The 27,379-nt window shown below is 32.1% G+C and overlaps 1 protein-coding gene across 1 annotated transcript; it reads left to right on the top strand.

The window, feature by feature from the left end:
* The first annotated feature begins 24,221 nt into the window (after window positions 1–24,221).
* On the top strand, window positions 24,222–27,116 carry LOC113769038 (disease resistance protein RPM1-like). Its single transcript, XM_027313525.1, has one exon. The coding sequence runs from the start codon at window positions 24,222–24,224 to the stop codon at window positions 27,114–27,116; it is 2,895 nt and encodes a 964-aa protein (XP_027169326.1).
* Window positions 27,117–27,379: the final 263 nt, after the last annotated feature.

Raw genomic sequence — 27,379 nt, 5'->3', positions numbered from 1 at the left:
CAATTCAAGAATAAATCATGTAATCCTTACCTCAGTATCCCAATAGTCTTTAAGTACTCTCATTATTATCTCTTAGTTGTCTTTCTCTTTAGTCAATGTAGTGATGGAACTACTAGAACTATTCACGAAATCATTAGTACACCCTTACTCCTCAAACACACTAACTTCAGACTCTCTCCTTAAACCAAGAATTTCACATTCAAATCTCGGATAAGTTCTTAGAAGACGTAAGAAGAGCAAACAAAATAAAACAAATCTAATGAAATCCAGAATTTACGTTATCGGAGCCCAAGTCCGCAATTCTTCCAAAATTCCAAGGGTTTCTTATTCAAAGCCTGGCCAAATCCAGGTGCAAAAATATATCAGTGTACAATCAAGGATTGGAAAACTTGGTTATAAAACTGCAACCTTTTCTTGGGTCTAGCATATTTAAAAATTCAATAAACTCATTACTTGCTCACAAATTTCTAGTTTTAAATTCAAGTGAAATTCACATACTTATCAAAATTGGTAAGTTATAAAGTACTGAGAGCATATATATGTTATTTTCAACTATCGTTTGAAACTAAAACTAGTACATCTTAATTCTTTGTTTTTTTTATTCCAAAGTAGGAATTTTTCAGTAAGTAAATAGGTGGAAAAATACATTTTATTCCTTGGAAAATTTGTTTGTTTTGGTTCAAAACCACCATATGTGAAATTAACTAGCACATCTCAGTTTCTTAGCTCCTATAGCTAATACCAATAGTTACACCGATTCCTTCCATTCCTACAAGTACAAAACCAATTCAAATCTTATTCAATCTTTCACTACTAATCTCTCTCACATAATGTTTTCTTCCCATATAACACTACAAAATTTCTCAGTTTATTTCCACCAATCCCATATAAGAAACTCTCAAGTACCAATTCTCTTTAACCACTAGGATACAGTAGGTTCTCTAGTCCATGTAATATTCAAGTTAATCCCACAGTCCGACATCCTAACTTTAAGCCTAGAATACACTACAAAGATTTGAAACCTCAAGCTCTGATATCACCTGTGACGACCCCACCTCCTCCTAAGGCGTACCCTAGGGTTTGGCGGCCCGCCTGCCCAACTCTCGTCAGGACTCGTTCATTCTTTTCAAATAAAATAAGGTACAACTTCAAGAATAAGTGAAATAACAGTTCCCAAATTTGGAACGTGTATTTACATTCATTTCTATCTCAAATATTCATACAATTCTAAATATAACAAAAGTTACGAATTCCAGATACATTCAACCCTAACCGAGCACTAGCATGAGTACAATCGCCAAAATTCAAAAAATAACTAGACTATTGTCGTGCCCCATTTGAAGAATAAAAAATAACGTGTTTATAAAAAATGAGTTTTTGATTAATTTTGAGAAAAAAAATGAGTTTTGATTTTTAGAAAATAAATGAAGAAGATGAGCTTAAATGGGACTTTAAATGCGACGATTTTGGCCCAAAATAATAGTTTAAAAAGAATTTTTTAATAAAAAATAGGAGTCGCCACTTGGTATTGAGTTGAGGTGTCCCAAGTCATTTAAAACAAATTTTTTTAATAAAAAATAAAGAAAATCATTTTTAAATGACTTCAAGTCTTCGAAAATCAGAGCAAAGTGTTCGAGAATCACATTTGAAGAAAGGGAAGGTAAGGATAAAATCCAAGGCACCCTTTCAGCCTAACCAAAACTAATTGCATGATTTAGTCAAAGATTTTCTTATTTTTAATCTAAAAATTTATCACATTTGAATGTCATTATATGGAAGTAAAACCTAAATCTCGGAGGATATCGGGGGGTCGAAATATCTCTTCAAAATTTAATTGGTGCCAATCACATTAATTGTGATGCCCAAGAGTGACTCTTTGAAGAGGTTACGAATATGCAAAAATATGAGATTCTAAGAAAAGAAAAGAAAATAATAATATACAAATATATATGACCTAAGGGTGTTAATCTCAATCCGTAGCTTTTAATGATTACAAAACAAATGGATGTTACTAATATTCTCTCAATAGACCTTTTCAGAAATAGAGAAAAACAGGTTCAAAGATTAAGCACAAAAGATGCTGAAGCTGCTGTCGGACGAACAAAAAGTCTGGATCGGACGTCCGACAACCATTGCGCAACTTTGGACGCATGAAGAACTCCACCCTCGGACGTCCGAAGATGTTAAGTCATTTCTCCTAAAAACATTGATTTCGATCGGACGCACAACATCAGATCACCGGACGTCCGAAAAGAATTGAAGAAGAATTCTCAATTTCATTTCTTACCCTCGGACGCATACATTGAAGGTACCGGGCGTCCGAAATAATTCAAGAAAAATTCCTGAACTCACTGCTTACATTCGGACGCAAGAAATTGGTCTGCCGGACGTCCGACACTACCAACGGCTAGTTGACTCTTCAGTTGCCTTCTATCCGTTGGAAGCATTAAGTGAGGAATTTTTTGGTCTCATATAAATAGAACAAGGTCAACCATTTCAAATAACTTTTGCACACTGAAGATACAAAAGATCTAGAGTAATTTTAGTGAGAAAACACTCTCTAAGGAAGATTTGTAGTTTTGGTGGTATGAAGTTCTTTGTAAGCTTTTCATTTGTGAGTGAATACTTTAATAGTGTAGTTCTGTGAGGGTTGTCTTGAGGGATAGTAAAACTTCCTAACTTGACCGAGTGAAACTTGGGGCAAGGAGGAAGTGAACCTTCCTTTGTACACAAGATTGGTTGTATTTCATCAACTTGAAGAAGCTTGTTTGAATTGATCTACAAGTTCAAGAGGAGTTTGGTAGTCAATTGGTTTGCAATTCCTTTCTTCTCATTTACTTATTGTTATGTTATGATCTTTAAATTGCTTATCTCTTCTACTTCTCTCAAGTGATATTGTTCATTCATTGATTAATATATATTGTGTGATCACTTAGTAAAGAGGGTAAATTTTATTTTGAACAAAAAAGTACTCATAACTTGATTAGCTTTTTAATCAACCTAATTCACCTCTCTCTTAGGTTGTCTTCGATCCTTACAATTGGTATCAAAGCTTGGTCTCCTAGAGATTAAGCTCAATCGACTTTGGAGTAAAAATGACAACCAACGATGCCATATTTTTTGAAGGACAATCCGTCACAAGACCCCCAATGTTTAATAGATCAAATTATATGAGTTGGAAGGAAAGGATGATTATTTTCTTACAATCTATTGATATCGAGTTGTGATTTATTGTCAATGAAGGCCCATATGATGCCTCTATAGTTGATGAAGTCACTCATAAACCAAGACCAAAAACTAGAAATGAGTTGACTGGCGATGATAGAACCCACCTCACTTTAAATGCCAAGACTATGAATGTGTTATACAGTCCTCTATATTCAAATGAGTCTATTAGAGTCAAAGGCTGTAGATCTGCAAAAGAGATTTGGGATAAATTTGGAAAAATCCATGAAGGGAGTGAAAATGTGAGAGAACAAAAGAAGTCTATTCTGGTTACTAAGTATGAATCATTTAAGATGGAATCTCATGAAAATATTGATAAGATGTATTGTAGATTCAATGATCTCATTAAGGACTTAGAAGTGCTGGAAAAGGAATACTCTCTAGGTGAGAAAAACAGAAAAATTTTGAATGCTTTATCCAAAGATTGGGAAGTAAGGTGACTGCTATTGAAGAGGCTAAAGATTTGAATTCTATACCTATTGAATCTCTTATTAATTGTCTAATCTCTTATGAGCTGAAACTCAAATCCAAGGTGCAAAAGGAAGAAGATGCAAAGGTGAGAAAGAGTATTGCTCTAAAAGTCTCACAAGATGAAGATGACTCAGCTTCCTTGGATGGAGAAGCTATGGAAGCTGATGACAGTGATATTGCACTCATCACAAGAAGTTTCAAAAGAATTCTCAACAAAAAAAGATTCAGAAAAGGAGGACCTAACAATCCATTCCTAAATCAGTTCAATAACTCAAGAAACAAAGGGAAGCAAAAGTTCAATAAAAAGCAAACTGATAAATGCTTTGAATGCGGCCAACCTGGACACTACGTAAGTGAGTGTCCAATGAAGAAAAAGGAGGAAGGCAAGGTTGAACGAAAACCAAAATTCAACAACTTTCAAATTACATGGAATGACTGCAACTCAGAAGGTGAAGTCGAAGAAGAAGCTCTTCTTCTCCCTTGGGGCCATTTCCAAATATTCCCCTGAGTACAGCTGGAGACTCTTGAAGCTTTTGTGAGCATCAAATTTTCAAAAAATATTTATATAAAGGACTAGTTGGGTGCTAGTAGTCATACCAGAAATATGTATCAGCACCATTTCCAATCAAATGTCTAATGAAAAGCTGAGCTTCTTCCCTTAACAACAATATTTTCCTGCATACCCAAAGACCATTAACAAGAATCTTTGCTGCCCAAAAGGAACACCCTTTCAAGTTGTTGGTATGAACCCATTTAACCCAGAGAGTATCCTTTTTATAGCAAATATGCCATATTTGCTTTATGATTAGACATTTGTTCCAAAGTTCTAAATCAAACAGGCCCAATCCTCCCTCGTTCTTAGGCATCCATATGTCAGTCCACTTAACTTTTGCACAGTAATGAGTTCTAAGGAAGTTAGCATAGTATAAATCTTCTTGATGACAGATTTGGGAAGAACAAAAGCACTAGACCAAAAAACCTGAATCCCGTTTAAGATGGATTTTATCAATTGCAATCTGCCTCCATATGAAAGTTTTTTACTAGCCCAACTATGAATTCCTTGTTCTATCTTATTTAAAATAGGTTGACGATGTATAAATATTGGTCTAGTAGATATCAATCGCAAGCCCAAATACCTAACAGGGAGTGAGCCTAAAGGCATCTGCACTGGATTGCAAAGCTGAATCTACATATCCTCACTCACACCAGGCATATATATCTGACACGTGTAGATTTGGTTGGAGACTGGACATTTCACCGAATTCATGCAACGTTTTCTGAATCAACTGAAATGATCTCCTTGTAGCAGCAGTAAGTATAAAAAGTTCATCAGCAAAAGATAAATGGAATGGGATATTTTAAGTTCTTGGCACTTGGGGTGATAGTTGAATCCATTCTTAACAATGTTCCAATTCAGCAATTTTGTGAATATCTCCATAGTGATTAGAAACAGATACGGGGATATAGGATCCCCCGTCTCACTCCCCTTTCGTTTCTGAAGTATCCTACCATTGATCCATTTAGGTTAAGCAAAAAGGAGGCCATGGTCACACATTTATCCACTAAAGCAATGAATTTAGCAGGAAATCCCAATAGCTTCATAGTAGCAAATAAGAAATCCCAATTCAGGGTGTCGTAGGCTTTCATACTATCAATCTTTCCTGTGATGACCCCTCACCACCTCATGCATCAAGAGAACATTATCAAGAATGTGTCTGCCTTTTACAAAGGCACTCTGTGTGTTACTGCTAATTTCAGGACTAACCTTCTTTAGCTTATTGGTTAAGATGGCAGAATAGCACTTGTGCAATGTATTGCAGCACGCTATGGGCCTAAAGTTCTTCATGTGCATAGCATTTTCTACTTTTGGTAGCACCAACGTTTCAAGAGAAATAGTATTACACATTTCAGTATAGTTCTGAGAGAATAGATACAGACAGAATTCGAGAAATTTCAAAACAATAACCTTAGAGAGATACAAAATCTCTTTTAAATATATGAATTTTTATTGTTTAAAACTTCTAGCTAATTTTGCTCAACAAAGTATATCAACAGACCATTCCCTTGGAATCAGAAACCTCTACGCATTTAGTGGCAGTTTAGGAAGGCATGTGTATATATTAAATATTTGAGACATTGAGTTCGAAGTTTAAGCGATGAGGTTCAGGTACTAAAAGAAGAGCTCCTGCAAGGTGCTTTATTAATTTTACTATTTGTACTTCTGAAAAGCCAAAAGCCAAATCTACCTTAAACTGTTATAATTCTATTCGTGTAACTGAAGTTTTCACTCCTAATCACCTGTTGCTATCTTCAATTTGTACGGTTCTTCTGTCTATGTTTCTGTTGCATTCAAATATACACCAGTCTCTCTACTTTCTTTTCTTCTGATGGTTCTTCTGATGTTTTCATCTTTGTTTTTCTTTTGATATTTATTTTATTATTATCTGCATGCCTATCGTGTCAATTTCTTTATATCAATCAGATGTGTTCATTTTTTTCTGCATGCCTATCGTGTCTATTTCTAGGGTTGTATTTTGTTTCTTCTAGTCATAATCTATCATTAGTTTTAATCAATCAGAGGTGTTCATCTTTGTTTTTTTAATTATTTATTTTACTATTATCTGCATGCCTATTGCGTCTATTTCTGGTGTTTGAATTCGTATTTTGTTTCTTCAAGTCGTAAATTGTCATTAGTTTTATGTATTTTCATTCCTTTGCAATCTTTTAACTTGCATGATGATATGTTATTTTGCTCTGAATAATGAACTTTTTTGGTTAAATTTTATTATCTCGCATTCACATTTGCATCATCTTGCTTTTGTACTGTATTTCACTCTTATCTTTTTGTTTCTTTAGCTTTTCTGTATTTGGTTTAGAAAATAATCCCTTGCACACAATTTCAAATAAGAATGCAATCTTTATTATTTCTTTTTTTCTACCACTTGCGGGTTTTTTTGTCTTTATAACTTCTTTTCCTACCAAGAAGAAGCACTTGCGATGCACATTTCATTTGGATATACAATTTGGAAAAAAAATTCATATTATCACAGAATATATTTTCTAACCGGCTTTTTATTACATATACATCATATTAAAAAGGTGCTAAATAAATTACATCAAAAAATTTTAAGATAAGCTTCAATTAAGACAAATTTGTTGTTTACTGTTTGCTAAAACTAAATCTAAATTCTGAATTTTGAATTCTGAAATCTGAATACTGAAACAATTAATTTGCTGAATTTTAAGCACTGAAAAAAATATATGAATGTCTGAATTTTAATTCTAAACCTATTTATACTGTTTGATAAATATTTATAACTGAATGCTTAATAAGTTTAATTTGACAATTTTGCTCATATATCTTTTCATTCAAAAAAGAAATAGAACCTATGATTTAATTAGCTTAAAATTGTTAGGCATGAAAATGATAATATTTTTTTAAATCAAATTAATATAAAAGATGAAATATATTATATGAGTAAGGAGAAGATGTGAAAGTCATTAAAAAGGGAGAAAAGAGAAACTGAAAACCGTTAAACAGAGAATATCAGGTTGTTTAATTATATAAGGATTTTGAACATAATTAACAAACAAGGGTAGATTTGGTAGATCAGATAAGATAGTTGAAGTAATTCTATTAATTTTTTTTATCAGAATTAAGCATTCAGTTAGGATTCTTATGCTGAAAAAAAATACACACAAGTTCAGCACTGCTTAACAAGTTCAGCAGATAGATTTTCATTTATCAAACACTCAAAATATCTGAATGTCTGAAAAGATTCAGTTTCAACACTTTTTTATGTTATCAAACAGACCCAAGTCATGATTTAAATATGAGTATTTTTTTCTTTATTATTTCTTTTCCCACTAGGAAGAAGCACTTGCGGTGCACCTATTGTTTAAGCAATGATCCACTTTTTTTTTTTTTTTACTTATTTATGAACTAATACAATATTATTTTGAATTTTGCCTCAATTTAATGAAAGAAGTTAATGCACAATTACATATTTTCTCTTAAAAAAATTTTCTGGCAAGGAGAAGTTGGAGGAATGGGGACGGAGCGGGGAATTTAAACTTGGGACCTTTAAATTTTGAAATCTCAAGTTTAACCACTAAATCATATATATATATATATATATATATATATATATATATATATGATTAAAATATAATTAAAACAAGAAGGTAGGTGTACTATTAAAAGAAAAAAAGGGATGACTGAAGAATCGCAGGCATCACTGAATTTAGTATTGCTTTTTGGGCAGATAGAAAATGCAAAGGCATCGGCCCCTTGACAGCTAGGTGCTAAGGCTCGGCACTCTATCTCGTTCGTCTTCTCGCCCAGCTATTTGCCAATGTTGCATTGCAATATTGCACATGGGATCATGGGCTATAAATAACTTATGCTAATAAATTTTACTTCGGCTAATAATCTTTTTTAGCAGTGAAGTGGAACTTGTATTTATTTCCAGCTGGTGCAATTAATTGAAAAATTAAAAGATGAGAATTATGCAAGCAACCAAGAACCGATGCTGACGATAAGATTTAGCAACATGTGGGTTAGGGGTGGCAATTTCCGACACTACCTGAAAACACGACATGAATCTAATACGAACTTAAAGGGTTTGGGTTGAGGTTTCGCGGATTCGGGTTGAACCTGGTGAATTCGAAAAGAAAATGGGTCGAATTGGGGTCAACTCGTGGGTGACCTGATAACCCGTTTACGAATTAAAAATAATTTAATAAACATAAAAATTATTTTGTCTAACTAAATTAAGTTATTCTTTCTTTCCAAAGGCATTAATCACTTAATCCCAAATGAATTTATTTAACTTGTGTGAAGTTGAAATTATTATATTTGGACAAATAATGTATTTTATTATTTTTTACTTTTTTACTGTTTTAATTTATTTTATATTTGGTTTGGCATAAAACACTTTTACGGTGTTTTAATTTATTTTAGATTTGGTTTGGGATTATTTATTTAAATTTTTATTATTTGATTATATAATTAGTCTTGTGCGAAATTGATTTTATTAGAAATTACAGTGGTAAATTAATAAATTAAAATTAAGTTTCGGGTCATTCCGGGTTGACCCGCCAACCCAAAATTTTTCGGTTCGGGTCAAGTATCCTGACCTGTTTCAGGTTGGCAGGTCAAGTTCGGGTCAACGGGTTTTCTGTTATGCCCGGGTCTCAATTCGACTCGTCAACCCGATTTGGACCCGATTGCCACCCCTATCGTGGGCAATCAAGAACGGTTGGTTGTTTTTTTGTTTTATTAATGTAAGGGTTAGCAAATGTTTAAGTTCTACTGTGTTAAAAACCAGAATATGAAGAGGGGATCTCTAATTAACTTCCTTCTTTGAAATTAAGGAAGCTGGTTTCTATTAATAAGATTTGAACCTTATATTCCTTGGCAAATTCCTCTCTATTTGAGTATGACATCATTTGACCAAAAGAAAAAAACATAATAATAAGAGTAATAAAAAACCTCATTTAGCCGGAAAAGCATTGCAATTATCTATATATCTACCATTCATTTGAAAAAGAGGTGGGCAGCGGGTTAAAGGTTGCGCTAGCAGGTGAAAAACACCACTCTTTTGACATTTGAAGGTAATTTATAGATTTCTTGGTTCCTTTCTGCGTTTCATTCATAATTTTCTATTTTTTTTCCCAATTTTGGCTGCTATCCTGTATTCTTGATAGAATAATTCAGAAACCTAAACTGACCTCATGAGTCATGAGGTCTTCCCTTTTTTTTCTTTTGCCCCTTTAAGGTCTCCTTTAGAGTTTTGAATACTGGCAATACCATATAAATAACAAGTTGGTGTACAATGCTCTATCCTACTAAAAAAATTTTGGAGATTCCTATTTAAAACTAGAGTATTGCTATAAGAAAAATGACAAGAAAATCACTGACATATCTAAATGACTTATCATTTAGGGAGATGGTGAGATGAAAAACAAGGATAGTGAAAGAAAAATCAGGTAACAATAGAAGAGAGCGAAACATAAGATTATAACACATATGTTGTGATATATCGTGTTTAGTTGTAGATCATTATTGTTAGCATTAATGCATGTGATTCGAGTTTTGCTCTCGTATAGATATACGGTAGGTAAATGATTAGAGGTATGCTGATTTAATTATGCCTCTATCTTCCACAATTTACCCAAAAAAAAAAGTAGAGCTCAATCGCTTGTGCGAGCTGCTATTTGAAAAAAATGACGTTAACAAGATCACCTTTTCTACATAAATAAACGAATGCTCATTCCAATCATGTGGGTTCACACTAATAAATAACCATAATCATATTGCAAATGATTGAATGAGACTGGTAGAGAACAGCATTTGTTATCGCAAAAGGTTCTTTCACACTGGAATGAGCTCAGACAGCATTCAACTCTCACATTTCACATCTAACGTGCCTAAAATACAAGCATTATTGTCATCAATAAGCTGGCTCCAAGTCATTGTCGTCATCTTTGCATTATTTTGAAGCCTGGAACCCCACAATTGCATCAGTAGGGTCTTATCCAACTCCACCACTTGCAGATTTCCATCTATAAAATATGGTGTATTATTGCACAAATTGGCTTCCTCGTAAGATCAGGGCATCTTGTGATTAATTTATTGATCTCCTTCAATTTGGGTTTTAGCTCTTTTGTCCAAAAGGACATTTTCAAGGATGATTCTTGTAAGATCAGGGTATCTTGTGATTAATTTACTGATCTCCTTCGTTTTGGTTTCTAGCTCTTCTGTCCTAAAGGACACTTTCAAGGCCAGCTTTTCTACCGACCATTGACTTTTATTGATCAATAAGGTGTACCTTGTTAATTACAAATATTTATATTTGTCTATATCTATACCTATATCTACATCTATGCGGTAGTTAACTTCAACATGGTGTAACTTGATGCCAGCTATTCTACCTACCGTTGACTTTTGTTGATCACCATGGTGTACTTTGTTAATTACAAAGATTCATTTATGTACTTTGATCACCATGAGTTTGTTTTGATGGTTGAGCCTGTGAATTTTTCTTTTCGAGATCACCCTTCTTACAAAATAATTAGGACTGCGTCATGTCCCTAAATTTGATTGCCCTTTCAAATATCATTGAGGGTATTTATGTATTGTCATAATCAAGGTCTCACATTCAAAAAAGAATTTTTATTTCATCAAATTTTCTTATGAATTATGAAATACGATTAGCTTTGGAAAGAAACACGTCATGTAATTTCGCCCTTAACTTTCTCACACGACTTTGACAATTTTTCTGTAGTTGGTTATCATATAAAAATGACCAACATTGATAGACGAAAGGGACAGGAGTATGAAGTGTATGTTCCAGCTGTAAGCATGACCTACCAATAATATACTTGTAGTTCAATTGAATGCTCATTCCAGTTCAATAGTGAAGAATGGCTAATAGGGAAAGAATATACTTACCACTATAATCCCTTTGATGATTTGGTCCGTATAATCCCTTTGATTTCCAATTATTATCATCCGCTTTTCTCTCTCGGCTACTTGCCTGCTTATGAAGTAGTACTGCTGCTGCTCCTGTTGTTTGTGCAGGAGAGTTGAACTGGGTCCGTCTCTGGCATTGATTGCAGATTATCTCCATTACTAATGGAGGCAAGAACGAGACTTGGACTTGGAAGCCAAGCTGAGCTTCTTACTCGTGCTGTGGGTTCTGGGGATTTGAAGGCGGCGGCCAACAAGAGAAGTAATTTGGATTGTGAGATTACCCTTTTCATGTCTTTGTTTAATAAGATAAAAGGCAAGAGAAAGCTGAAAATATTAAAAAACGTGTTTTAGAAATTAAAAAATTGAAAAAGGGGTTTTAGGTGCCGACACGTGATTTCACGTGACTTAGTTCAGATTGAAATTGAAGAGATTTCGTCAATTGTCCACTTTAGCGCAAAATTGAATAGATTGGGGATAATTTCGCGCATACACTATAGATTGGGAACCAAAATTACAATTCTCCCTTCAACTTTTTATTAGCCCATAGTGAGAGTGAAGGGACAGGGCAGCAACACTAATTCGATTAATCAAATTGATATACCAGCCAAGCACCTAATGGCGTTCGGACTAATAAAATAAAGGCCTTTTCTATTATGTCCATAAGAGCACAAAAAAGGGAGATGAGCCCACTATAAAATTACAACATTGTCATGGTACGATACAAACTCAAAATACTAATACTAACATAATTTATAATTTTAATCCTTAAAAAAATAAATACTAAAAATGAAATTCCCTTATAAAATTTTTTTTGATCCTTGGAAAAAAAAGGAAAGAATTACAAAAAAAAAAATTCCCTTGTCTAAAAAAATTAAATTGACTCTATCCAAAAAAGCAATTCAAATTACGGTGGAAATTCTTTTATTTCAATAAATGACAAGAATATGACTTCAGATATAACGGGATGAAAGCTAGGAGGCCTAAAAGTCTATCTTCTTTCTATTGAATTTCCATCATCTCTCATGCTTTAGTTTCTTGTAATTAGTTACTTCTTTCTTTTTCTTTTTGATTGAATTTAATGGCTCCACTCCAATTTTTTTTTTTTTGGCTGCAGTTTCTTTGTTATGAGTAAAAATTTTCCTCGTATTTCGTCCTTAACTTTCTCACACAGCTTTGACAATTCTTTTATATCACGTTACGATATAAAAATGACAAACATGGGTAAAACTTTATAATGTGGATAATGTCTTTCTGTTTCCTTTTTTATGCGGTTTCTAAAAACTAGTGTTATGATCACTAAGAAAAATTTGTACCTTTGTTTCTTCTTTTGCTTTCGAAATTGCTAGTGTTATGATCACTAGAGTAATGCACCTTATCACATTTGAGTCCAAATTATGACTCTACAATAGTTAATTTTACTAGTGAATTTCAATTCATTAACTCAAGTAGCGGCTTCGTACTAGGATTGGAAAAAAAAGAACTACTACAACTTTTTTAGCCTATGACTCGTTAAATTCAGGAAAAACAAATCTAACTATATATGTGTCTCAAATTTCTCTTTTTCATAACAATATCCCTATATAAAAATCTTCTTTACAAGGATACATTCTCACTAACTATAGTCAATATTTATTTAGTCCTTGCAGATATGTAGCAAAATTTTCCATAAATTAATTATTCTTGCACAAGTAAAACTGCAAGAGGACAGATTCCAAGCTCGGGCTTCCGCTAACTATGCTCCCATTTGGTTCCATTTTAACCATTTATCATTACAATAAGGTAAACAGTAAGATTCCATGCCAAATGCAAAGTTGATACAGTAAATCAGAACAAATATTATGCATCTTGTATGAAGCGATTTGAGAAAACCTCGGTACGTTGAAAATTCAATTTGATGATGAAAGGTGAATGTAATCTAGAAAAAGGGCAAACTTCAAAAGAAAAAATTGAACAGATAATTATAGAATGAAACATATGCCAACTTCAATACTATTGGCAATTAAAGGTCGAGTATAATATATAGCATACATAACTTTCTTCATGTTGTTTGACTGTGTATAATTCATAATTTAATTCTAATTGGTCAAAAGAGCCACTTCTTGTCCCTTATTCCCAATCTAGTCTTAGTTGTAATAATTTCACAACTGGAGAAAAAGAACTGAGACGAAAGATTACATTGGGGATCCAAAGTGCCAAGTTGGTGTGGCACTATCATTCATTTTACATAGAAGAAAGAAGAAAAATAGAAACGCAAAATTATGATTTGAAAAGCAAAGTATATCTAATTTTTTCTATACACATTACAATAAACTAAAAGAAAAATTATATATCATAATTCATAAGATGGTGGTGATCGGATTTGGCTGCGTGGTTACCTTAATTGCCTTATGCTGAGCATTAAAAACAATTTAGCCGTCTCCAATATTTTCATTCTCACTTCTTTCTTCACATCCAACCTTGTCTACAAAACCAGGAAAAAAGGAAAAGAAAAAAGAAAAGCTTTCTAGTTTCCTAAAGGTAAAACTGTACACTTCAAAGCTAGGAACAGCAAACGAAGAGAACAACTGAGATCATTCCAGTTTCCTCCGAGTTCAAACATTATTATTTACTTCTTTTGTCCTTTTTGAATAACTAACAGAACCAAAAGTAATAATTATCCATCCATCAAATTATCTTTAAAAAAATAAAATTGCATTATTTCACAAGGTAACAATTTTGAAAGGATTGAAGAATAGAATAGCATAAGTAAATTTTTCACTTGAGTTGCTTATTATTTGACCTGGTCCTTTTTAGTCAAAAAAGGCAATATAGAATTAAATTTATCCTATCTTTAGAAAAGTTGAAAATATAAGGTCAAGAGTAATAAAAAGAGGTAAATATAGAATGAATTTTATCTCATCTTCAATAACATTGAAAATATAAGGTCGAGAGTAATAGCGTACATTTAACGAAGAGCATAGCGCCCCCCCCCCCCCCCCAACACAAAACACCACCTTAATCTTTTCAATAATCTCTTCCATTGATCCACTATCAATTTTTGTGTCCCTTAAAAAACTTTGATTTGTGCCGTGCATCTACTCTTAATATAAGACATGTTATATAGGGAATTTATATTTGAGATTGTGTGAGACTATGCTTGCTCGTTTCGTATCTTAATAAGCAACTCTTTGCCCAATGACCGATTAATTATGAATATGATATTTCTAACGATGCTGTTAATAGGCTTATATTATATCATAATTTAACATGTGAATACGCACAATTACAATTATTACACTCAAAAGTAATAAATTATTTTTACTTGGAAATAAAAGCATACCTATAAAAATAAGAACAAGTCTCGCATAAATTAAAAAGAAAAGGAGAAAGATACTCATTATTGGTGCAATAAAAGATGCTTGCTAATTATAGAGAAACAGAGAAGTAACAACAAGCTGCTATACCTATACTACTGTCTCTGTACATCCGAAACCATGGTCACTAGAATATTCATAAGGAAAATAAACTCAGACCATATTTTTCATCCAACATCTTTTCTACTGCTCGTGAAAGTAGATCAGTGAAAACTTCTCAACTCACACTTGCACATCTGTAACTTTTCCTAACGTCTTTCTTCGCTCTTCGTTTTCAGCTAATTTCTGTTCCATAAGAAATTTCTGTCGCTGCTTAATAATACCGTCAATCATCCGATTGAAATCTTCGTCGCTCAATTTATATTTGGCATAATAAATTATTATAGAAATTGAACAAGTTTAACTACTGTTATAAAAATAAAATAAGCATGAGTTTTTATTTTAAATTTCTTTTTTCTTTTAAATAAAAATTTAAAAAATTGATTTAAAAAAAAAAAATATATATATATATATATATATATGAGAATTTTGAATACAAATTAATCAATGAATTATTAACACATGTCCAAATACAAATAGTTAGGCATATGTGTAATGAATATTGTATTTATTATTTTGAATTACTTTTAAATAAGTTGGGTATTGAGTACCCAAAAAAAAAATCCAACCCGTCCAATAAATAAGTTGGGTTGTTCTTAGTCAACCCAACAAAACGCATTGACCCAACCCATCCTTTAAAATTAATGGGCGGGTTGTTGTGCTTTGGGCTTTTTTGCCAGCTCTAAGTAAGGGCAGTGGTGGTTGGCTACATTTTTATGGATTAAAATACACAATTTCCTTCTGTTGTTTGAAGACGATTCTAATTGGTAAAAAGAGCCGCCTTTCGTCCTATCCAATCCGAGTCGCTGGAATTCCACAGCTGAAAAAAGAGGGAAAACAAAACAAAACAAAAACAAAAGAAAGAAAGAAGTGATCATGTTTATAACAGGTTGTGTGCTAACACTAACTTGGTTAGTGTGGTGCCTTATTTATAACAGGTTGTTGATAAATTTTATTCAAGGCCGTACGATTACATGTGATCTTGTTTTGTAATTTGAACTTAATCAAGTCATTAGTAGTTAATTGGAACCCCGATTGTTATGTCAGTCAAGGTTAGCTAGCTCAATAAAACTTTCGAAGTCTGTTAAATTACTGGTTTAAAAGACTTGGGCCAAGTTATTAGTAGCTCATGGATCCTAAGTTTTTCTTCCCCATATGCTGATTTATGCTTTCTATCTTCCACAGTTTTCACACTTATATGAGCTGTTATTAACAAAAAATAACATTGAACTTAAGTTTTGGAGTTGGGATGCCTTTCACTTGATCATTTTCAACATAAGAGAGTTAATTTATTGGGTTTTAATTTTCAATGTCCTCGATGATTCTCCTCTTTAATTTGTTGTTTTTCTTTTCTTTTGGAATGTCACCGTTGACGATCCCTTGAATCTCTATCTAATGTTTCTCAAGGCGTTTTTTTTATTTTTTTTAATTTTGTGGTTGCCTCGTTGGCTTTGTGGATATTGCTTTAGATTAGATACCAAATAAGCCTCTCTATGCAAATGTCTATCACCTACGTGCACATATACATACATACATACATACATACATACATACATACATACATATATATATATATATATATATATATATATATGGAAAAGCCTGAAGTAACGATCGTTATGGTAACGAAACTATTTTTACCTGATATAACAGGTAAAAACACTTTTAGCGCCATTTGATTACCTGTTATACTGGTCATCTAAATAAAATAGTATCTAAAATATTGGTTAGTAAGTTTTACATAAAAAATAGTAAGTTAACTCAATAAATTAGTAACTTTTATGTCTCAAAAAGTAAATTTGAATAAATATGGAACTTACTTTTTTTTTTTGAAGTAAATTACTACTCTATATCCGAAACTTACTTTTTGGAGAGTAAGTTTAGTTCAAGTAATAGTAAGTTTTTATAGATTAATAGTAAATATTGTTGATAGAATAGTAAATTTGGTTAATCATCAAAACTTACTAGTTTGTGGCATAAATTTACTATTTTACTTAAAGAAACTTATATGAAACAAGTATTAGGGAGTTTTTTGAAATAATGCTAAGATTTTTTTATTAATAATTGAAGCTTAGTATTATAGTTAGTAATTACTCGTAATGTAAATGTATGATACACAATTATACGTATCATTTATAAATGTTATATGTTTTAAGCATTTTAAATATACTATGATTTTATTTTTTTTGCATATGGCCTTATAAAATATGTAAGAATAATTTGTCACATTATAAATTTTGAATTATTTTTGAATTTGTGAAAGGTTAGAAAGCTTGGATGATAGTAACAACAAATCTTTCGAGTTATATATAGAATTGCACTTATCTATACATCACAATTTTCATATATTGACACCTATGAATATAATAAAATGGTACACAATTTTCATATATTAATGCCTATGAATTTAATAAAATGGAAAATCTTAATAAATTTATTTTCTGGGTCACAAGTATAAAAATTAAAGTTGTATTAACATGGCATAATCTTTGAAAATTATAGTAAAATTACCCATATGTTAGGTTTTGTGACTTTCAAACATACTTTGTATCATTTACATTATGGATTTGTATCCATATGTTTTCTATCAAACTATTTTTTTATTGGCAAATGGTATGTAAATTATTATAAAATGTCATTTTATAATCATCATAATTTTTTATAGATGAAATTTACGTAAACTGTTAAAATTATGAATTCACAAACGACTAAATCTGACTACTTTATGGCATATATTAGTCTAAATAACTAAAAAATTACTGTAATCATGTGCACGTTGATAAGAGTTTATTTTACGTATTTTTAAGTGCATTTTATTAGTTAATTTTGAGTTGATTATTTAGTTTTATAAATAAAATAAAGAGGTTTTTGGTAAAATTATATATTTTTGGTAAAAGTGGATAATATTGCATTTCTATTGATTTTAATGGTAAAAACTTCATTTTTATGCAGGAATGATGATTCAATCACCAAAGGATGTCAAATGAGGTAAAAAATAGAGATTTGGTGATGAATTCAAGTGGCAACAAGAAGAATGAAGTGAAAAACGTTCAAGTGAGGAAATGCAATACAAGTCAGTTTTGACACTCTTCAGTATTTTGACCATATCTGGAGCTAAACTTATCAGATTGAGGTGATCTTTATACCATTTTAAAGCTAAGAAAGAGACCTACAATTCGTATGAAGACATCGAAATCCATTTCTGCCATCTTCATGGGCAAAACATTGGAATACAGAAGCTGCATTCTGTGGTCGGAAGTTAAAATAGAGGTTTGAACAGGTGACAGTATTTCGATCATATCTCAGGCTACAAAGCTCCGATTTGGATGATTCTTGAAGTATTGGAAAGCTAGCTCAAAGGGCTACAACTTTTGTGTTTTGCACAAAAGCTAGTTTGGCCTTTATCATGGAGAAAATCGCAGTTGAAATAAGGCCAGAGTAAAAACGCGAGTAGACAAAACGCGAGTTTATGCCACGTTTTGTGTAGGCGCGTTTTATAGCCGAAATTCTGCAATTTGACTCAGCCAATTCTCTTGTGTTCATACCACTTTCTAGCTATAAGATGCAAGGGAATTCGGTGCACATGCTTCAGAAGACAAAAGGGCAAGAAAAGTGGCTTATTTTCAAGTCAAAAATATTGGTTTTTGACTATGCTAACAAAGTGGAGATTTGGGAATCAAAGGATAGAATTTGACTTGGAAAAATGGAGCTTTTGAGTAGTTTTTATGCAGAGACATTGAGAGGGGTCTGGAGGGAGGGAGATAGCTAGTATTCTTACTAAAAAACATAGTCTCTCTAGCTAGATACTTGCAAGGGGCAATTGGGATCTCATTGTGTAATCATCTAAGTTGAAGAACAAAGAAGATTTTTGAAGGCTTCACCATATCTTGGCTAAGGCTTTCTTTACTCCTCTTGTATTTGTAATTCATGATGATTTACATTAATGAAGTTATGAGTGTTTTATCATTCATGAGTAGCTAATTTTCTTTATCTAGGGAGTAGATGAAACTTATGGCCAAATGATATGAATTGATTGTTATTCATTCTTGTTATATGTTGTATTAACTTGTCTACTTGTGTATGCTTGATTACTTGTTGTTGTTTGATCACCAATAACAGGTTTATAGTTGTTTTTATTCATTAAGAAATGGTAAAAATAATGGAATGACACAAGTAGAACTTGAGTTGTATATTCATGAGAATAGAAATACATTCAAGTGGATGAAATCTGCATTTCATGTGTGAATAAGAACAGATTTAGTATTTACCAAGAGATTAGGACAAACTAATCTGTTTTAACCCATTATTATCATGAGAATGTGATTTTGGTATTTCTGGAAATGAATCCTTGGTTAAACAAGAGCAGTAACAAGTGTTGAATTAATTCATTTTAGATCTTTTGTGTCATAAGTGGAATCTACATCCCTAGATCTTAATATTTAGTGAATTCTACTCCCCTTGAGATATTGCAATTTTCTAGTTAAGAACTCTTGTAGTTGAATTTAATTCTAAATTTTCTGCTTAATTTTATTGTGAGTCTAAATAATAGAGTAAATTAGTATCTAATAATTGTTTTAAATTGCTCCTCGTGGGATCGACCCGATACACATCTCGTACTACAATTGCGACCTGTATACTTGCAGTCCAACGGGTGTAAATTCGGAATTAAACTTGCACTTAAAGTAAAAACCCGTCACACGTTGATTGTTGAATTGAAATTTCTTTTATTACTAGTACAACTTCTTCTAATCAAAGAAAAATCAAATCAAATATCTTTTCCTTTTGTATGCAGTAGTTATGCTTAATAGAAAATTATTAACCCATTTTTACAATACAAAATTTCTCCTAAAATTAGTAACATTTTCCATGACCTCTAACCTTGTCAATAATAATAACCACCGTCATGTAGATAATCTTAAAAGCAAAAGCCATCAATATGACAAAAAAAGAATATTTTCATGCTGAACGAAAAAAATTGCGATTCTATATAGAATCGAAGAAATTCATCATAAATGAGAATGAATTGCAAAGTTATCACATTTCTAATTTCATATGCATCCAGAATTTCACGTAGCATTAATTTAGAAGAACTTTTCTTTTTCACACTAAGGAACCAATCCCAGTCTCTACGTCTCTTTTATTTTTTCTTTAACCATTAAATGGGGTCAAAGTTGTTAGCGGTAAAATACTAAATAAATTTAATTCCATTTCAAACTCTAGTTAATTGTATACTAATATTTTACACCACAATCAATTGAGCACCAATTTCCTTTTTTTTTAAGTAGCTATTATTTATTGTATTACCTATGTTAACTATTTACATATAAAATAATAGCAATAAAATGTCAATCCTCAGATCAATGGAACTTCAATTATTGTTAATAAAACTAATTTTGCATTAATAAAAATTAGTCTACAGAATCAAAAGTCAATCGCAACAATTGCTAAAATATAGCAATTTTTAATAATGGGAAAATAAACAACTAAATTCCCAAAATATTTCACTTTTATTGTTTAAAAAATCTCAACTTGTTGACTAAATTCAAAATAATTCTATTGTCAAAAATATTTTTTCTCAAATTAACTTTCATGATTAGATGTGAGATACAAATATGGTAAAGTATCCCTCATACGTATGTCATGGATATTTCAGACTTTTAGTAAAAAAAAAATTTTGTTGTTAAAATAACATTGTATCATAGTGTACTAATTATTTTAGGACCATTTTATACGTGAACTAAATGTAATTTAAATTTTACAATAGATTATATATGCATGTGATTTTCATTTATAATTATTGGATCCTATCTTATGAACAATCTCGCAAGGAAAAAAAATCCAGATCATACTGATTTTCTTATATTAATTGTTATATATTTTGTCATTTTTATTATTATATTATTTCTCATTTGTTTAGGCTTTCACTCTTATTATTTCTTGTGTCTCAGATGTAAATTTATTAAAACTTTATCATCTTATTATATTCATAGGTGTTAAATTATAAAAATTTTGATATATAAACAAGTAATATTCTATATATAACTAGGAAGATTTGTTGTTATTGTTATCCAAACTTTCAAACTTTTCAAAAATTGAAAATGATTAAAAACTTATAATACGAAAAAATTTTATTACATATTTACAAGAATATGTGAAAATTCAACTATTTTTCATAGTATCTTAAAATATATAAATAATTTTTTAAAATTATACCTATAATCATGTATTATACATGTATATTATGAGTATTTACTAACTAAGGTACTAAGAATTAATCATTAATAAAACATCTTATCGTTATTTCAAATAAATTTCCTAATACTAGTTTGAAATATGTTTTAAAGTAAAATAGTACATGTGTCCCATAAATCAGAAGTTTTGATTATTAATCAATTTTACCATGTTATCAGTAAGAATTACTATTTATGTATAAAAACTCACTATTACTTGAATTAAATTTACTCTCTAAAAAGTAAGTTTGGGATATAAAGTAGTAATTTATTTATTTAAAAAGTAAGTTTAATATTTATTTCAATTTACCTTTTGAAGTATAAAAGTTACTAATTTATTACTGTTAACTTACTATTTTAGATGGGAAACTTACTTTCTTATTTTTAAGTGTTATCCTATTTAGGTGGATAGGCCTATCAAATCATCAATGGTCGCTAAAAGTAAATCAAAAATAAATAAAAAATGGTCATATAAGTGTTATCCTATTTATGTCTCAAAAAGTAAATCGAAATAAAAATGAAAGTTACTTTTTAAAAAAAATAAATTACTACTTTATATTCGAAACTTACTTTTTGGAGATAAGTTTAGTTCAAGTAATAGTAAATTTTTATAGATTAATAGTAAATCTTGTTGATAGAATAGTAAATTTGGTTAATCATCAAAACTTACTAGTTTGTGGCATAAATTTACTATTTTACTTAAAGAAACTTATATGAAACAAGTATTAGGAAGTTTATTTAAAATAATGCTAAGATTTTTTTATTAATGATTTAAACTTAATATTATAGTTAATAATTGTTGGTAACGTAAATGTATAATACATGATTGTATGTATCCTCCATAAATGTTTTGTGTTTTAAGCATTTTAATAAATGTATGTATCATTTACAAATGTTAAGTGTTTTAATAAATTTATTTTCTAGGTCACAAGTATAAAATTAAAGTTGTACTAATGTAGCATAATCTTTGAAAATTATAGTAAATTTACCCATATATTAAGTTTTATGAGTTTCAAATATATTTTGTATCATTTACAATATGGATTTATATTCACATTTTTATCAAAATTATTTTTAATTGGCAAATATTATGTAAATTATTATAAAATGTCATTTTATAATAATCATAATTTTTATAGGTGAATGGTATATAAACTGCTAAAATTGTCAATTTATAAATGAGTAAATCTTACTACTTTATGGCATATATTAATCTAATCAACTAAAAAATATTACCTTAATTAAATGTACGTTGGTTGTTGATTTGAAAGTTGCACCCCTGTCATTATTTCATTATTACTACCACAAGTTTTTCTAATGAAAGTAAAACAAAATCAAATATCTATTCCTTTTTACATACAGTATTTATGTTTAGTAAAAAATTAATAAACCATGACTACATTTCATAATTTCTAATGAAATTAGTAACATTTTCTAAATAAATTAGAATAATTTGTAAAATATGTTATTTTTTTTACCAATATAATCAAAAGAAATTTGCACTCTTAAAAAGCAAATGGGAAGAAAGGACGATGGCATAAGTATAAATGTGAGCAACTATATGCATATCACACCATGAGTTTAGGTTTGATTTGTTCAAAACAACGGTAATTTATTTGTTAGTAGATATAAAATGCATATTATTTTTCTGCATATGGAAAATACAATTTCATATATACTAACCATTAACAGAATATGTAGTTTGAACACGATCAATTGAGCTCATATTTCATTTGTTTAGTTATCATTTATTTTGTTACTTAGGTTGAATATTTACATTTGAATAGAGTATTGATATCAGAGCTTCAATTATTCCCAATGACACTAATTTTATGCTGATAAAAGTTGGTCTAGACAATTAAGTGTCAATGACAACAATTGCTAGAATATATTTTTTTTAATTTTTTTTTGAAAAATGACAAAAAAATTACACTTTTTTTTGTTAAAATATCAAATTGTTAATTCAATTCAAATTAATTTTATAATAAAAAATATTATTCCTCAAAGTAGTTGCTTAATTAGTATCTATGCTCGTACTAGTGTCGAATGGATAACTAAAATAGGAAATTGCAACAAAAAATAATGTTACAATAAAGGTGCAAATAGGTAGGACTTTTGCTAATTTTAACCCAAAATGATAAAAAAGATAGGCTTTTTCGTAGTTTTGAATTCAAAAGTGTTGTGATTGTGATAGAATTCTTTGTTAAAATTTGAAACGGTTCAGAATTCCAGAGATAAGTGACAAGGTGATTTTTTACTTAAATATGAAAATTTTTTACTTTTAGTATTAGTAAGTTTAATTTAAACAAAAGTAAATTTTGTCAAATAATAAGTAAGTTAAATTACTCAAAGTATAAATTTTTATTTCTGACTAAAACTTATCTTTCAAGCATATACTTACTAGTTTTAATTAAAAACTTACTAAAGTTCATATTAATTAGTTTAATATAATATTTAAAAAGTCGCTAAAAAACTTGATCTGTCACTAAAGGTAATAGAAACCTATAATAGTAGGTTTCCCTAATATCGTTACCATAACTATAGGCACTGTAGCATTGTATATATATATATATTATTAAGTGATATTGAATTTTTTAAACAAAATTTGCTTGTAAAAGTAAGTGATAAACTATTCACTTATCATTTAATGTAACATATATTCAAAAATATTATATTTAATAATTTAATAAATTTAGATTTTAAATTTTAAATTTCAAACTTCAATTTTCAGATTTCAGTTTTATTAGACGCATCCTTAAAATAGATTCTCATTCTCTTGTGCACTTTCCTCTTTTAACTACTTAAACGCACATGCTTGTCTATACCGAAAATTTGGTCAGAGACCGTAGTGGAGTGGTTTGTTCCCCCCAAGGTTTCTTCTCCGATATTCCATCCGTTTTTATTACAAAAATACTAATGGGTCCAAGCGGCCAAAAAAAAAAATGCAGAAATTAGTTCCATAGATGGAGAAGCTTATACATGTCGTGGTTTTAACTTTACTCCTTCCCTTGTTAATAATTCGACATCATTGCTTTTGTACGATGCTGCGGTAGTCACTCCTTTATCTTTATCCGACCATTTGCAGAGTCTTCTCAATAGGTTCCACGATTTTGTATTCTAAGCAGGTAAGAGGCAGCTTCGTCTTTCAAACTCACGTTGCCGTCTATCTTCTTGTCTTCAATTTCTTGCTTTAGTTTCTTCTAGTTGGTTAGTTATTTCTTTTTCTTTGTGATAAATACTGCACCATATGGCATCAGCTTATGAATCTATAACCTCCTCTTCCTTTCAAGATACTACAAGTGGACTGTTCCATAAACGAGAACCCGCCTTCCTCGACATTCTCTAAGTCAGAAAGAAAGACTGAAAATGTCAGAAACAGTTCTCTCTTTTGTGCTGCGTCAACTCTCAACTTTTCTGCTCGAGGAGGGACGACTATTGGGAGGGCTTCGGCAAGAGGTTCAATTCATCAGGGATGAGTTGGGGCACATGAGAGCTTTCCTGAGAGAGGCAGAAGCAAAAGAAGAAGATGCTCAACCCAGGCTCCAAGAATGGATCAAGCAAGTGCGAGAGGCTGCTTATGACACTGAAGACATTCTTGATGAATTTGTAGCTCGCTTTGCTCGGCATCGCGCAACAGGATTCTACGGCTCTGTTCGGAGAGTTTTCAGCTCCATCAAGAATTTGAGAGCTCGTCATCGAGTTGCTAGCGAAATACAAAGCGTCAAGTCCAGAATCAAAAGTATTTCTGAAGGCCATCAAAGATACCAATCCGAATATGGTATCTCTGCCCAAGCGTCCAACTCACTTTCTGCTGTGAACAGCACAACATGGCGCTATAGCAGAGATGATGCGCTGCTTGTGGAAGAAGCTAAATTAGTTGGCATTGACGAGCCCAAGAAACATCTAATTTCTCAGCTCCTCGAAGGGGATGATTACCAACTAAAAGTTGTTTCAGTGGTTGGTATGGGAGGACTTGGCAAAACTACCCTAGTGAAAAGAGTCCATGAGGATCCTGACGTTAGAAGGCATTTCCCAGTTCGAGCTTGGGTAACTGTCTCTCAAACATGTGACTTTCAGGACCTCCTGAAAGACTTGATTCGGCAGTTACACAAGGAAGGGAAGAAACCAGTCCCACAATCGATCGAGTCCATGGCTACCACCGAGCTGAAAGAATTTATCAAAGATTTTCTTCAACAAGCTCGAAGGTATGCAATTGTTTTTGATGATGTATGGGACGTGGAATTTTGGAATACCATCAAATTTGCACTGCCCGAGAGTAGCCACGGCAACCGTGTCATGCTAACAACTCGAAGAGCTGATGTAGCCTCTGCCTCTTGCATTGAATCTCAGCGTTTTGTCTACAGAATGGAACCATTATCTACTGAGGGTTCATGGACCCTGTTTTGCAACAAGATCTTTAACGAAGGTAATTGCCCTGGCCATTTGATGGATGTTGCCAAAGGTATAGTGGACAAATGTGAGGGCTTGCCCCTTGCAATCATTGCAATCAGCGGGCTGTTGGCTTCGAAAGACGCAAACAGAATAGAGGAATGGGAGATGGTTCGACGCAGTCTTGGGGGTGAATTAGAAGGCACGGGCAAGCTGGATAGAATTAAAAAGATACTTTCTCTCAGTTATGGTGATTTGCCTTGGCATCTAAAGACATGTCTGCTGTACACAAGCATCTACCCAGAGGATTACGAAATAGGAGGCTATGAACTAATTAATTTGTGGATTGCTGAAAGGTTTGTAGGATGGAGAGAAGGAATGAGTATTCAAGATGTAGCCTGGGGTTATCTCAGTGAACTCGTTAATAGAAGCCTAATTCAAGTGACTCGTGTGTTTTATGAAGGATTACCCTACACCTGTCGAATCCATGACCTATTCAGAGAAGTTATTCTTCTCAAGTCATGGGAACAAAACATGGTCACAGTTACTACTGGACAACCAACGATGTGGCCTTCCGACAAGGTACGTCGTCTAGTAGTCTATAGTGGTAGCAGTAACAATACCCAGCACCACCAACAAAGACGAAATTATTGCTTTGACCACCTTCGGTCGTTCATTACAGTTGGATCCATGAACTCGCTACTATACAAAACATTGTTATCGGAAGTTTTAGGGAGCAGTAAGCTGTTAAAGGTTTTGAATTTGAGAGGTCAAGAGACACAGGAGGAAGTACCAAATGAGATTTTCGACTTGTTTCATCTCAGGCATCTGGGCCTATATGGTACGAGAGTGGAGAGAGTCCCAAAAGCCATTGGAAAGCTTCAACATTTGGAGTTTCTGGATTTGGGTAACACCAGAGTTAGGGACTTACCCATGGAACTCCTAAAGCTGCAAAAACTTCAGGTTCTCAAAGTATATCAACAAGTTGATACTTCAGATATTGATTATGGATATCATGGGTTTAAAGCTCCATCGAATATGGGAGGGCTTCTTGCCCTAGAAATATTAAGTTACATAGATGCTAGTAGTGGATCTATAATCATTAAGGAGATAGGAAAGCTGACCCAATTGAGAGGGCTATATATTACAAAGTTGAGAAGAGAAGATGGAAAGGAGCTCTGCTCCTCCCTTGCCAACCTCACCAGTCTTCAGAGATTAAGCGTTGCTTCAATTGGGAAAGGTGATGATCATGAGATAATGGATTTAAATCATCATCATCCTTCTCTTTCTTCTTCTTCCTCTTTGTTTCTTCATTCTCTTCGTCTGCTAATTTTGCGTGGCCGCTTAGAAAAGATGCCACAATGGGTAGCTCGTCTTCACGGCTTGCTAAGAATAGATTTGGACTGGAGTAGGTTAAGGGGTGAGGAGGATCCGCTTGAATCCCTCCAGTATTTGCCCAATTTGGGTGAAATCAATTTCTGTGGATCTTACCAGGGAGAAGGGCTGTGTTTCAAGGCTGGAGGGTTCCTAAATCTGAAGTGGTTGCACTTAAAGAGAATGGAAGGGTTGAGATGGATGAGAGTGGAGGAGGGTGCGTTGCCTCGTCTACAAACACTGTCTCTGCGACAACTTCCATTACTAGAGGAGTTACCTATGGGTATTCAGCACTTGAGCCATCTTCGATGGTTGATTTTGTATGAGACGAGTTCTCAATTGAGAGAGAAGCTGTTAGAGAATTACAAGGAAGAAAGTGAGGAGTACAGAAGAATCGCACACATTCCTGAAATTCTCATTGGTTACTATGCAGATGATAGGAAATGGAGACACCGCAGCCTGTGGGCGAAGAAGAAGAAAACTGATAATCATTCCTAGCAGCAGCAGTAGCCGCCGTGGCTTCCCTTTCTCTAGTTTGTGGACAACATTGCTTTCTCTTCTTTTGTTTTTATTTTTTATTAGTACTTTTTTTCACCATCTTCTGTGTCTTACCTTCTTATATATTGCAGGTATTATGTATAATGCTTGATGTTGTTAATGTACTGTATGCTATTACTCTTGGCTTGATTGTGCTAATAAACTTACACTATTTCTTAAAATATTTTTACACTCAAAATCTGCATTTCGTTCTCTTTTAGGAA

The sequence above is a fragment of the Coffea eugenioides genome, chromosome 4 (genome assembly GCF_003713205.1).
Source record: "Coffea eugenioides isolate CCC68of chromosome 4, Ceug_1.0, whole genome shotgun sequence".
NCBI classification, from domain to species: Eukaryota; Viridiplantae; Streptophyta; class Magnoliopsida; order Gentianales; family Rubiaceae; genus Coffea; species Coffea eugenioides.
The sequence above is the reverse complement of the archived record's forward strand: the minus strand, read 5'-3'. Positions and strand labels throughout refer to the sequence as shown.